Source organism: Equus caballus, chromosome X, assembly GCF_041296265.1.
Source record: "Equus caballus isolate H_3958 breed thoroughbred chromosome X, TB-T2T, whole genome shotgun sequence".
NCBI lineage: Eukaryota > Metazoa > Chordata > Mammalia > Perissodactyla > Equidae > Equus > Equus caballus.
The window spans coordinates 39,232,623-39,247,901 of NC_091715.1; the positions used below are offsets into that span (position 1 = coordinate 39,232,623).

Consider the following 15,279-nt stretch of genomic DNA (forward strand, 5'->3'; position numbering starts at 1 on the left):
ACACCAAGTCATATAACTTATAGTAATAACACCAAGTAAAATGCCATCAAAAATATGAAATGCTTAGGGAATAATTTGTCAGATGTGAAAGACCTGTACACTGAAAACTACAAAATATTGCTGAGAGAAATTAAATACTTAAAAAGATAGAGCGATATACCTTATTTATGGGTCAGAAAACTCAATATTAAGATTTCAATTCTTCCCGAATTGATCTATAGATTAGAACTAATCTCAATAAAAATCACAGCAGCTTTTTTGTTATTGAAATGGACAGATTTATTCTACAATTCACATGGAAGAGTAAAGGGCCTAGGATGGCCAAAACAACTCTGAAAAGAAACTTTATTGAGGTACAATTTACATTCCTTATTTAAATTTTACAGTTCAATGACTTTTTTTAAACAAAAGTTTATTCCTAAGTGTACAACAGGCTCCAAGACAACACTTCATTTTAGCTAGAGTTGGCAAGAGATGTTAGGGCAGGGGATCCAGATATTTAAACGGGAATGGAAGTAAGGATCACCTCGATGACCTTTATTAAATTTACCTAGTTGTGCAACCATCACCACAATCAGGTTCTAGAACATGTATGTCACCCCAATAAGATTCCTTGCACTAATTTACAGTTAATGATCGTTCACATTCTCACCCCCAGACAACCACTAATCTATGGATCGCTATAGATTTGACTTTTCTGGACATTTCATATAAATACAATGTACAAATACAATATTAGATCTTTTGTGTCACACTTCTTTCGCTTAGCAATATACCACGTTTTGTTTATCTATTTGCCAGTTGATGGACATTTTGAGTGTCTCTACTTTTTGCCTCATAGGAATCATCCTGTTAGAATATTCAAGTGCAAGTATTTGTGTGAACACGTTACATATCTTTTGGGTAGATAATAAGAGTGGCATTGCTGGCTCCTATGGTAAATTTATAATCAACTTTTAAGAAACTGCCAAGCTTTTCCAAATTGGCTATACCATTTTAATGTGTTCACACCAGGAATGTATGAAAGTTCCTGATTCTCCAAATCCTGGCCAACATTTGTTAGAATTGTTTTTTTTTATTATAGCCATTTTAGTGCATGTAAAGTGGTATTTCATTGTGTTTTAATTAGAATTTCTCTAAGGACTAATGACGTTGGGCATCTCTTCACGTGCTTATTTGTGTATCTTCTTTGGTGAAATGTCTCTTCAAATCTTTTGCCCATTTTAAACTGGGTAGTTTGTCTTGTTTTTATTGAGTTGTAAGAGTTCTTTATATATTCTGGATACAAGTCCTTTACCGGATATATGATTTACAAATGTTTTCTCCCAGCCGTGTTTTGTCTTTTCTTTTCCTAATGGTGTTTTTTGCAGCACAAACCTTTTTGGTTTTGATGAATTCGAATTTATCATTTTTTTCTTTATAGATCATGCTCTTGGTGTCCTATCGAAGAGTTCCTTGCCTAATACAAGGTCACAGAGATTTTCTCCTATGTTTTCTGCTAAAACTTTTATAATTTCAGGGGCTGGCCCCATGGCCGAGTGGTTAAGTTCGCGCGCTCCGCTGGAGGCGGCCCAGTGTTTCGTTGGTTCAAATCCTGGGCGCGGACATGGCACTGCTCATCCAACCACGCTGAGGCGGCGTCCCACATGCCACAACTAGAAGGACCCACAATGAAGAATATACAACTATGTACTGGGGGGCTTTGGGGAGAAAAAGGAAAAAATAAAATCTTAAAAAAAAAATAAAGCTTTATTGAAAAAAAAACTTCTATAATTTCAGCTTTTACATTTATGTCTCTGTTCCATTTTGAGTTTTTATTATGGTGTGAAATAAGACTTAAATTCATCTTTTTGCATGCGGGATATCCAATTATCCTTGCACTAAATGTTGAAAAGACTTCTTTCTCCATTGAATTGCCTTCACATTTTTGCAAAAAAATATGTTTACTATGAGTAGGAGGGTTTATTCTTGGACTCTCTATTCTGTCCCATTGATCTATGTCTCTATTCCCATGCCAGTACCATACAGTCTTGATTACTGTAGTTTTATAATAATTTTGAATGTCCTCCCACTTGATTCTTCTTTGACAAATTCCTTTTTGCTATTCTTGGTCTTTTCTATTTCTATGTAAATTTTAAGATTAGCTTATCAATTTCTGGAGAAGAAAGCCTGCTGGAAAGTTGTATTGAATTTGTAGATCATGTGATTTTTCTTCTTTAGCCTGTTAATATGGTAGATTACCTTGACTGAGTTTTGAATGTTGGAGCAACCTTGCATCACTGGAATAAACCCGACTTAGTCATGATGTATAATCTCTTTATATGTTGCTGGATTAAGTTTGCTAATATTTTGTTGAAGGTTTTTATGTCTATATTCATGAGGAGTGTTGATCTATAGGTTTCTTTTCTTGTGCTGTGTTTGTATGCCTTAAGTATCTGAGTAAGACTGGCCTTATAGAGTTGAAGAGTGTTCCTTCCTCCTCTATTTTCTAAAAGATTTTGTGGAGTGCTGATATTATTTTCCCTGTCACTGTTTAATGCAATTAACCAGTTAAACTATCTGGCTTTGGGCATTTCTTGTGCGGGAAGATTTAACTTACTAATTGCTTACTATTGCTGGTAGGATGTAAAATGAAGCAGCCATGTGAGGACCATGCCTCGGTCTCCGATTTCAGATATCAGTAAAATGTGTTGGGGAGATACTACAGTGGGATTGGAGGGCAAAGAAATACAAATTAACACCACACTAAGATATCACTGTACACCAACTATAATGGCTAAAGTAAAAAAGATGGAAAATACCAAGTGTTGACAAAGATGTGGAGCAACTAGAACTCGTATACTGTGCTTGTGGGAGTATACATTGGTACAGCCATTTTGGAAAACTAGTTTTATAAACTAAAGCTGAGCATATGGATACCCTATGACCTGGCAATTCAACTCCTAGGTAAATACCTAATAGAAATTCATAAATATGTTCACCAATAGATAGGTACTAAAATATTTATAGCAGCACTATTCCTAGTAGCCCCAAGCTGCAAACAACCCACATGTCCATCACCAGTAGAACGGATAAATATATTGTAGCATATTTACACAATGCAATATAACATGACAACGAGAATGAACTATCTACAACTACATTCAACAACATGGATGAATCGCCCATTCATAATGTGAATGAAAGAAGATAGACAATAAAGAGTATATTACTAAAATATGAAATACAATTGTTTGACTCAATTTATATAAAATTCCAAACAGACAAAACTAACTGATGCTGGTAGATGTTGGGAGAGTGTTTGCCCTTGGGGGGCTGGGAGGCTGGTAAGGCCTAGAAAGGAGCACAGGGAGTGCTTCCGGGGTGCTGGTCATGTTCTGTTTCTTGATCTATGTTCAGTTTATTAGAATTCACTGAACTCTATGCTTATGATATATGCATTTTCTGTATGCATTACACTTTAATAAAAAGGTTTAAAAATAAAATAAATTTGCATGCTTCAAAGAAAGCCCCTTTTCTTATGATTATTGTAAAAAACATTTAAGGGAAAATGAGAAAGTGTCTATATATCAGTGCTTAAAAAAAAGTAGTGCTCTTTCTGGAGAAGTCTTCCAGTTATTCACCTATAATAAACTATAATTATATCTTAGACTAACCAACTACAATGCAACATGACTTTACCTCATAGCGTTCTACACAAAACACGTGTGTGCAGAAAACGAATATATCTTAACCAAATTGGAAGAAAAACAAAATCACACTTTCATGTATTGAAACCCAATTTCTCAACCTTTCTTTTTCAAACAGGAATCCCAAAGAAAGCAGAGGCTTCAGTGGACGAGACTGGAAGTCCAGAGTGCTGTGGCTCAGTTCTGTTGTCTTAGGGTCAGGTACTAAGGGGATGAGAAGTCTATGGCCTGTGGCTAACAAATAAATGATAGCATTTAACATAAATAAATGATAGGTACAGGTTGGAAGGCATGCATACCTTTTTTCAGGTGTGAATCACCTGCTGCCACAGCATGGACTTAATGAGGGAACAGTTGCCACCTTTAGGTATCCGTAACGTTTAATAACTACATTCCTGTAACACAGGCTACAGTTATGCCTAATTGGCCAATGCATAAAGTCAGACTTTAAGTTAGAAATTATATTTCATTAAAAAAAGTATACCATGGTGACTTCTCAGAGGGAAGAGAGAGAACAGTTTCTCATGGCAGTCTTTTCCGTGTCTTAAATGTCAATGGTCACAAGAACTTCTGGCTTCTACTCACAGATCTGAATTCCCAAATAGATTTGTTCCTTGACTTCAGTGCCCTGCAGGTATTTGGACCATTAAAATTCTTCTCCCCACCCTAGAAATTTGAAAAACCTTTGCCAATATTGAGTACTTTTACATCTCAGGGTACGAAGAAAGTCCTTTATTCAAAAAGTAACACATAGGAGATTACAAGTCATCTCCTGGGGTCTCGATTTCTACCATTTGTGTCCCTGTATGAATGATGAAACCAAAGAGGACTATTGCTCAAATGCTTTATCGAAGCGTCTTCCTACACATGTCCTTGCATATCAACTGTGGTGATGTGGGTACTTGTATTTCCGATTGACTGAAGGATACTTGGCGTTGTTTGCCTTCTGTTCATTTAAGCTGTAGTCTGTCATGTCTGCTTCCCCCTGCCAGTGATTGCAGCATCAGGCACTCCTCTTCCCCACTATGAGACATCTGATGCAGACCTAGTTGTGATTTCCAGCTGAAAGCTTTTTCAGTCCCTGGCTTTATAGAGTTTTTCTCCACTATGAGTTTTCTGGTGTTTAATGAGATTTGACCTGTCATTGAAGGCTTTCTGACATTCTGTACAAGCATAGGGTTTCTTTCCTGTGTGAATTATTTGATGCATACTTAGTGTTGCTTTCTGGATGAAAGCTTTCCCACATTTACTGCATTCATAGTGTCTCTCTCCAGTATGAGATTTCTGATGGATAGTGAGGCGTGACTTCCAAGTGAAGGTTTTTCCGCAGTCACTGCATTTATAGGGTTTCTCTCTAGTATGGATTTTCTGATGTGTTATGAGATTTGACCTGTCAGTGAATGCCTTTCCACATTCAGCACATATATTGGGTTTCTCGCCCGTGTGAATTTTCTGATGCACACGGAGTTGTGACTTCTTAGTGAAGCATTTCCCACAGTCACTGCATTCATAAGGCTTCTCTCCAGTATGGATTCTATGATGTGCAATGAAGTGTGATTTCTGGATGAAGGCCTTCCCACATTCAGGACAAACATAGGGTTTCTCTCCTGTATGGATTCTCTGATGTACACTTAGTGTTGATTTCTGGATAAAGGCTTTTCCACATTCATTGCATTCATAGTGTCTCTCTCCAATATGAGATTTCTGATGTATTTTGAGGCGTGACTTCCATATGAAGGCTTTTCCACAGCCATTGCATTTATAGGGTTTCTCTCCAGTATGAGTTTTCTGGTGTTTAATGAGGTTTGACTGATCACTGAAAGCCTTCCCACATTCAGCACACATATAGGGTTTTTCTCCAGTATGAGTTTTCTGATGCGTAGTGAGATTTGTCCTATGAGTGAAGACCTTTCCACATTCTGTACATATATAGGGTTTTTCTCCTGTGTGAATTCTTTGATGCACATGGAGTTGTGACTTCTTAGTGAATGATTTCCCACAGTCACTGCATTCATAAGGTTTTTCTCCAGTATGAATTCTCTGATGTGTATTGAAATGTGATTTCTGGATGAAGGCCTTCCCACATTCAGTGCATACATAGGGTTTCTCTCCTGTGTGAATTCTCTGATGCATCCTGAGTGCTGATTTTCTTGTGAAGGCTTTCCCACATTCACTGCATGCATAGTGTTTCTCTCCGGTATGAGTTTTCTGATGTATATTGAGGTCTGAATTCTGGGAGAAACCTCTTCCACATTCGCTGCATTCATAAGGTTTTTCTCCTGTATGAATTCTCATATGTCTAAAGAGATATGATCTGTGGAAAAAAGCTTTTCCGCATTCACTGCATTTATAAGGTTTCTGCCCAGTATGAATTTTCTGGTGTGTAATGAGGTTTGACTTGAGAGTAAAGACCTTCCCACACTGAGTACATATATAGGGTTTCTCTCCTGTATAAACCCTCTGAGGTACATCAATTGGTGGCTTCTGAAGGAAGACGTTCTCACTTTCAATGCATTCCTGGGATTTTTCTCTAGCATGGAGTTTCTGATGCTCAAAGAGATGTGACTTCTGAGTGAAGCTCTTTACACATTCAGTACATACATAAAGTTTCTCCCCAGTAGGAATTTTCTGATGGTGGATGAGAATTTGATTGTGGCCAATATGTTTTTCACATTGATTTTGTTCACAGGAATTTGCTCCTGTATTAGCATTCTCATTCTTAGCAGAGGAAGAGCTATGGGAAAAATTGCTACCATTTCCAAAAATCTTGTCAAAGTTCTTTGTTGCATTGCTTTTATTATGATTATGTAAGTTTAAAGTATGCTTCAAACTCTTTCCAAATGTGTCACAGTTATGGAGCCTTTTAATTGAAGGGACAAGCTTGGTTCTCACATGAATTATTTTTTCAATGTTTTTACGTTCATAGCCCCTCTCCTTAATCAATACTTTCACATCACTTATAGGGTTATTTTGTTTTTCTTGATATCTCTCTAGCTGGTCATTATCTTGCCACAATTCTTCTAAAATAGAACACAATGAATCGTCTCCTATGGATTGACCAAATTTCTCACAGTGGAATGAAACTTCTCCAGAAATTCTCTGTTGTTGGGTTTGCCCAATATCATCATCTGAAAAGAAAAAAGAAAAAAGACTCAAGGGACAATTAGGAGAGGATAGAGGGTACATGTAGTTTAGACAGGATGAACACAGAGAAATGGAAGAGTCCATATGACAATAATGAAAATAGTAATACAAATTCCTTCTAGATACTTATATATACAAAACAATCATACACCATTTATGATGCACCAGGCACTGTTCCAAGTGCTTTGCACAAATTAGCTCATTTAATCCTCGTTAAACCCTAAGAGGTAGCTGCTATTATCAATCGTGTTTCACGGATGAGAAAATAGAAGCATAGAGAAGTTATGTAACTTATTGAAGATCAAATAGCTAAAAAAGTGAGAGAGATGGGATTTGAACCCTGGGAATCCATATCCACTATGTAGGAGGTCTGGATAGTGGTAGAGTTACCAGAAGAAGAAACTGAAGTCTGTTAAGGGGAAGCCTGGTGTGAAGAAATATTTCCGATTGCATGTCCTTATTGCGTTATCAGCTTTAAAACTTTACTAATCTCTCTGCTTCCTCTTGCTTTTCCCTCTGAACCATTATGAACATCAACATTAAATTTATATGCCTCAGACTCTAATGCCTCTATATCTACAGGACAAACTGTTGCAACATCAGCCATCCTGACAAAGACAAACAGTACATAGCTATCTGTGCTCCAGCTCTATAGCCAGCTGCAAGTTTTCCTTTGTCCCAGGAATATATACTTTACACAGCATCAACCAAGAAAAGAAAGGCCATCTATTGCAGAAACTGCAAGCCATCCACCAAAATCTATTTGCCTCTTCTTTTATAGTAATAGAATGCAGCTGGGCGTTACATTTACCAGCCTCACTTTGTCCTCACCAATGAAGTATGAGCAGAAGTGATCTGTGCCACTTCTAGGCCAGGCCTTAAGACAGTGGGCTAAATCTCCTCTATTCCCCCTTCCCCCTGCCCAGTGGACTCAACAATGACCCAACATCAACCATACAGCTGACAACAATGCCCTAGGAGATGGGAGAGCAATGACTTGGAACAAAGTCCCTGAATGACCCATCAGGATCAGAGCTGACTTGTTGAATGGACCCATTCACCTCAGAATTCTTACATAAGAGAGGATATACATTTATATTAAGCTTGTTGTTTTGCTCCTCTATGCATATTCAAAATGTATTGTCCTTGATATCAGCTCCAATTTCAGTGTACTTTTAGGGAGATTATATCTGCTACGAATTTATAAAGCAGGCATGATACCACTCATATTGATATTCAATTTGGCACAATTTTGTGTTAGAAAGAATTAATAGACAAAGCCTGAAACTATTAACATTTCATGCAGTTGTCTCCCCTTTCCAAATATAATCTATGGTCCTTTGAATTCCTCTGAGCAAACACTAGAAAAATCCTTGTGAAGAGAGCAAAATCTCCTCTTCTGTCTATCTCCCCAAATTCAATAAATTTAAGTTTACTAAATATTTTCCATGATTTGCTTGAGAAAACTGAAGAATAAATGTCCCAGTTATCAATTTATTGCTTCCCAACTCCAAATTCATCCTTCCTTGCCTGCTCTTCAAAAATGGATCTGAGTCTCTTTAAATATGTCTTTTCCTTTGCCATCTGGTAATGTTAAGCCTTGTCAGTATGAGGCAATGGAGAAACACTGCAGAAGGAAGGGGTTTTGCTTCTTAGTTCTAGGGAGCTCACTCAGCAGGTTCCTCCAACAAGGACAGTTTGTCTAGCACCAGGCTCCTGCAGTGTGGGTGGCTTCACAAACATCTGGCTCCTGATGTACCTCCTGAAGCTCCACATGCAGCTTCCCAGGCACCCAGGTCTGCAGTGTGGATGACTGCTCTAGACCTCAGCTCCTGCAGTGCAGATGGCTTCCCAAGCACCCAGCTCCTGCAGCACTAGTAGCTTCTCCAGCTCCAGGCTCCTGCAGGGCATTGCAGCGAGCAGCACCTAGTACCCAGAAGTTTCCCCTGGCACCCCTCTCAGGTGATTTGTAGCAGAATACCTCCAATGAGACACTTCCCCAAGATCAGCTTTCTCTGGAACCCCAGAGGGTAGAGTTCCAGCAAGTTTCACCAAAGCAGCACCACAGCAACTCTTCTGCAATGCTGTGAGCCATGGCTGCGCCCCCCTAACAAGGTCTTGATCCATCCCCGGGAAGCAGGGCAGGTTCTTCCTTGGGTGCTCTGTCACAGCCCTAGAGGCACTGGCTGTTCCTTTAGCCTGCTATTCCGTTATTCTTTAGAGTTCTCTTCACTATTACTAGCCAAGTTCTTGTCACTGCAATCTCATTATAGATAATAATTCCTTATGTTAAACTTTCCCTGTTCAAATTAGTATGTAGTTTCTCTCTCCTGATCAGATGCCAAGTTATACATAAGAAACAGGCTCTTAATTCTGGGAACTTTCTAAAATTGTAGAGGTAAGAGCCTCAGTTATGACACAGTCTAAAATTCTGTGCTTTTCTCTGAGTTCCTGGGGGATAGAGGATGAGAAAAAGGAAAAGAGTCATATATGTGGGAGTAATTAAGAGCCATTTCATGGAGCAGTGAAATCTGATCACAAGGTGAAAATGTAGCATCTGAATAGACAGAGCACAGAGTAATGAGTCAGAGTCAGGGAACACTATCAAATATGGTAGACACCAAGAAAAATGTTAAAAATGCACAGCAAAAGAACAATCAACAAAATGAAAAAGCAACCTACTGAGTGGGAGAAGATATTTGGAAATCATATATCTGATAAGGAGTTAATATCCAAAATATATAAAGAACTTATAGGGCCAACCCCAGTGGCCTAGTGGTTAAGTTCGGCATGTTCCACTTCAGTGGCCGGGGTTTGGTTCCTGGGCACAGACCTACACTGCTTGTCAGTGGCCATGTTGTGGCGGCGGCTCACACACAAAAATAGGAAGATTGGCAACACATGTTAGCTCAGGACGAATCTTCCTCAGCAAAAAAACTTATACATCTCAGTAGTAAAGAAACAAACCAATTAAAAAATGGACAGAGGACTTGAATAGATAGTTTTCCAAAGAAAACATACAGATGGTCAACAGGTACATGAAAACGTTCTGGACATCACTAATCATCAGAAAATGCAAGTCAAAACCACAATGAGATATTGCCTCACCTCTGTTACAATGGCCATCATCAAAAAGACAAGAGATAACAAGAGTTGATGAGGATGTGGAGAAAAGAGAACATTTGTGCACTGTTAGTGGCAATGTAAACTGGTACAGCCACTATGGAAAACAGTATGGAGGTTCCTCAAAGGATTAAAAATGGAAATACCATATGATCCAGCTATCCTACTTCTGGGTATTTATCCAAAGGAATGGAAATCAGGATCTCATAGCGATATCTGCACTCCCACGTTCATAGCAACATTACTCACAATAGCCCAGATTTGGGAACAACCTAAGTGTTTGTTAAAGTTAAATGGATAAAGAAGATGTGGTATATATACACAATGGAATATTATTCAGCCATGAGAAAGAAGGACATCATGCCACAACTTGGCTGAACCTTGAGGGCATTATGCTAAGTGAAATAAGTCAGAGAAAGACAAATACTGTATGGTATTATCACTTGTATGTGGAATCTAAAAAAGTCAAACTTGAAGAAACAGAGCAGAGTGGTGGTTACCCAGGGTTGGAAGTGGGGGAAATGGAAAGATGTTGGTCAAAGGAGTGTACAAACTTCCAGTTATAAGATGAACAAGTTCTGGGGATCTAAGGTACAGCATGGCAATTCTAGTTAATGATACAGTATACTACTAAGAGAGTAGATCTTAAATGTTTTCACCACAAAAAAGAAATGGTAACTATGTGACAGGATGTAGGTGGTAGCTGATGCCATGGTGGGCATCATTTTGCAACACATAAATGTACCAAATCAACAGGTGGTACACCTCAAACTCACATATGTTATATGTCAATTATATCTCAATACAGCTGGGGAAAATAGTGTACAATATGGTATATTTAGGAATAAATCTGACAAAAGATGCACAAGACCTATACACTGAAAGGTAGAAAACATCGCTGGAAGAAATTAAAGAAGACCTAAATAAATAGAGGTAAATTACTTATTCATGAATTGAAAGACTCAATAATGTTAAGATATCAATTCTCGCCGAACTGATTCAATGTAATCCCAATCAACATTCACTTCTGTAGAAGCTGAAAAACTGATTTTAAAATTCATATGGATATACAAAGGACTTAGAATATCCAAGACAATTTGAAAGAGAAGAACAAAGTTGGAGGACTAACACTACATGATTTTAAATTTACTACAAGGCTACAATCAAGACAGTGTGAGAATGGTGTAAAGATGGATGAACAGATCAGTGGAACAGAATGAAGAGTCCAGAAAGAGACTCACACACGTATGACAACTGATTCTCAATAAAGGTACAAGAGCAATTCAGTTGAGAAAGGATAGTTTTTAAAATAAATAATGCTGGAATGACTGGAGAGTCATGTGAAAAAAAATTAAATTTGATCTATACCTTAAATCACATACAAAAGTTAATGCAAAATGTATCACAGAACTAAATATAAAACCTAAATATTTTGTGACCTTGGATTAGGTAAAGATTTCTTAGCTACAACACCAAAAGCACACTCCATAAAAGAAGAAAAAAGATAAATTGGACTTTATTAAAATTTAAGACTTCTCATGAGAGACACTGATAAGAAAATAAAAAGAAAAAAATTGTAATACACTTATCTGATAAATAACTTGTGTCCAGAATACATAAAGAACTTTCAAAACTCAATAATAAGAAAACAAAGTTCTCTATAGAAAACTGGGCAAAAGATTTGTACAAACACTCCACCAAAGAAGATGGATATATATGGATGTCAAATATTAAATGTTATGGAAATGCTAATTAAAACTACAGTAAAATGCCACTATCCAACTATTAGAATGGCTAAAATTTTTTTAAATGGACTATTCCAAGTGCTGGTGAGGATGTAGATCAACTGGAACTCTCATACATAGCTGGTTAGAACGTAGAATGGTACAGCCACCTTGGAAAACAGTTTGGTGGTTTCCAGTAAAGTTAAACATACACTTAACATACAACCCAGCAATCTCACTCCTGGATATTTACGTTAGAGAAGTGAAATCTTATCATCACACCAAATCTGTAAACAGATGTTTACAGTGCCTTTATTCATAATCACCAAACTGGAAACCATCCAACTCATGAATGGATAAACAAACTATGGTAAATCCACACTGTGGAATACTACTCAGCAATAAAAAAGAACAAACTATGGAAACACACAACAGTATGAATGAGTTTTGAATGCATTATGTGAAAGAAGCCAGGCTCAAAAAGCTTTGTACTGTATGATTCCATTTATATGACATTCTGGAAAGGCAAAACTATAGAGACAGAAGAGAGATCAGTAGTTTCCAGGGCTGGAAGTAGGAAAGAGTGACAACAAAGGGGCTTGAGGTAATTTTTTGTTCTATATCTTGATTATGGTGTGGTTACATGACTGGGGTGTGTTTGTCAAAACTCATGGATTATTAATATAAATAAACCTCATAGAATTATTAAAAATGTTAAAAATGGAGTTGAGCAGAGGTTATAGAATATATATAGATATGAGTTTGAACTGGAAATATGTGGCCATGTTGTTTGTCTCCTTGAAAGAAGAGTTTGATTGTCCCATACTAGGTAATGAGGAGTAATTGTAGGTTTATTTCATAAAGCTCATGGCAAGATAAATGGAATGTTTAGGTAATGAAATCTGTCATTAGCATTTAAAGTGAACTAATAAAAAGAATGGAATCAGCAAATCTAATCAGGAATAGAATAATCACAATCCAGGCATAAAAGAATATGGAGCTGGTTTTGGGTGATACTACCGGGAACTGAGAAGATGAACTCAGAACTGAAAACGATATTTGCAAAAATGGAAAAGCAGTAGGAACTGTGGAGTGATTACTAAAAGAATGACCAAAAGAATTAAGAAACACTGACAGAATGTGACAAAATTTGGAAGATGAGGTTTCTGATATGTGAGGTGATGATTCCAATTTCGGATGTATAGTCATGCGCCACATAACGTTATGGTCAATGACAGGCTGCATATAGGATGGTGGTCCCCTAAGATTAGTACCATCTTGCCTAGGTGTGCAGTAGGCTATACCATCTAGGTTTTTGTAAGTACCGTAGAGGAGGAAGAAATTTTCCTCTACCCTTCCAGGTTCTTCCAGCTGGTCTAAGCATTAAACTGACATGAGACAGAGTAACAGGAGAAAAAGAAACAAAAGTTTAATAACATGTGTACATGGGAGAAACCCAGGAAAACTGAGTAACTCGCTAAAATGGCTGAAGCCCGCGCCTTAAATACCATCCTCAGCTAAAGACAAAAAGAAGATGCTGGGGGTGGGGACAGTCAGGGACTTTAAATGGAAGGAAGGCAATTCACAGGTAGATGAAAGGGAGCAAACCTTTGGAAAAGAAGTGGCCACAAAGAAACAGAAGGACACAGAAGGGAGCCCAACCAACAGGCTTTTCTAGGTTTCTCCCGGTCTACCACCTAGTTCCTACTACGCTAAGGTGATAGCTCGCATCCTGAGACAGGTTTTTTAATCTGAATTCTTTAGTTAGTTAAGGGAGAGGTAACAAGGAAAACTTTCTGAGTCTTTTGTTTCTCAAAGATAATCAGCTTAAAATAATCCTCATGTTAAGGAGACACATTTTGGCATTTTGGGGTGGCAAATTTCGTTCCTCTTCAGTACACTTTATGATGTTTGCACAATGACGAAATCGCCTAACAACACATTTCAAGGAATGTATTGCCCTTGTTAAATGATGCATGACTATACAGAGGATCAAGAGAAACATCTCCTGGCAACTTTCCAAGTAGCTAAATTTAGTACTAAAGTACCAGTGAAAAACAGACACTAGAGATGTCAAAAGCAGAGTCATCAGAATTTCAGTATGGATGAATCCTTGCATGTATATGAAGCACAGACTGGTGAATAGTAGACAGGGTCCCTAGGGCAACCTCATTTATGGAGATAAGACTGGAAAAAAGGGCAAATAATAAATTGAATGCAAATCAGTAAGAAACAGACAGGAAACTCGGTGAAACAAGGGTAACATGTATAAGGTCACTCATAGGAGGGAAATTTAAAGAGATCACAACAGGTCAGTAATTAAATGCTCAAATTAGGTATTGGAGAAATGCAAAATAGAAAATGAGATATCACTTTATACCCATTGTTGGGCAAAAAATGAGAAACTTTGGTACTACTAATTGTTGGCAGAAACTCTAGGAAAGCTAGAACCCTTGTGCACTATTGCTGGGAGTATAGATTAGTGCAGCCAAGCTGAGGATAATATGGTGGGGCTCCGTCAAAGTCAGGATGAGAATACACAATGATCTGGCAAGCCCTGTCTTCTACATACATCCCTGAGAAATTCTCACACTCCAAAAGGGAACACTGATGTAGAAATTTACTGTAGAGTTGTTTGTATTAGCTGGGAGTTAAGAACAGCCCTAGGTTCCACCACTGGGTGAATGGTTAAGTTAGATGTGGTACCAGCATGCTGTGTAATGCTGTGCAGCAATTTGAAGGAATGAAGCCAGATGAACACACCACAATATAGACAGATTTTAGGGATGTGTGAAAAAAGGGAACAAAATTAAGACATGTAGCATGATATAATTTATATATAATAAAAATACATACTCACAGCCAATACTTCAGGCTCTAAGAGAATACTACACAAATTCAAAGTTCAAACACATTAGATCAGTTGCCCATGGGACTGGATACAGAGAATGGATAAAAAAGGAATAAAGAATGGATATGGGGAATGGAATAAAAAGGAAGAAAATTTTAAATACCAGAATGTACAAGGAATCTAAGATAAGGGATGTGGGAGAGGAGTAGGAAGAATAAAAAGGTCCTAGATAAGATGGGGTGGTATGTTGTGATTCAGGCTACAGAGATTAGAGAAAGCTCTCCTGCCAAAAAGCCAAGCAAAGAAGACAATAGATGTGGCAATGGTCATACTTGGAGATGGCATTTAGGTATCTGAGGGGCTTCTGTCAGCTCTCTCCAATTAACTCCGAAAGTTTAGAACCTTCAAGACAGGTTATCTTCAGAGCCTTTCAGAGGTATCAGCCTCTCCTAGAAAAAGTCAGATTTACTTCCATGTCCCCCATCTTCCCAGGTCACACTCACTCACCTGAACAGCTCTGATGTGGGGCTTCTCCCTCTAACATCCATGGCCCCTCTCCTTGCTCCAACTTGAAGATGACCTCTGGTTTCGGAACTTGGTACCCTGTTAACAGGACATGATACAGGATTGGGTCCAGCTAATTGGGTTTCGGGGGCCTCTCAATGATACTTCCATTTGCTCTTCAGAAAAGTAATCACATTTCACTGGGAAGAGAGCAATAATCATAGTGCTGAAAAGGGACTGAAAA

The 15,279-nt window shown here is 38.0% G+C and overlaps 1 protein-coding gene across 3 annotated transcripts in view; it reads right to left on the reverse strand.

Moving 5' to 3' along the window:
- Window positions 1–254: 254 nt before the first annotated feature.
- The window catches only part of ZNF41 (zinc finger protein 41), a 55,454-nt gene continuing 40,429 nt past the window's right edge, over window positions 255–15,279 (reverse strand). For all 3 annotated transcript variants that reach the window (XM_005614095.4, XM_070258599.1, XM_070258598.1), the window contains exons 4-5: window positions 15,039–15,134; window positions 255–6,817 (exon numbers count right to left, since the gene is read on the reverse strand). In XM_005614095.4, coding sequence (XP_005614152.2) covers window positions 4,764–6,817; window positions 15,039–15,134 — 2,150 coding nt within the window. In that variant the 3' untranslated portion in view covers window positions 255–4,763. The remainder of the gene's footprint in view (window positions 6,818–15,038; window positions 15,135–15,279) is intronic.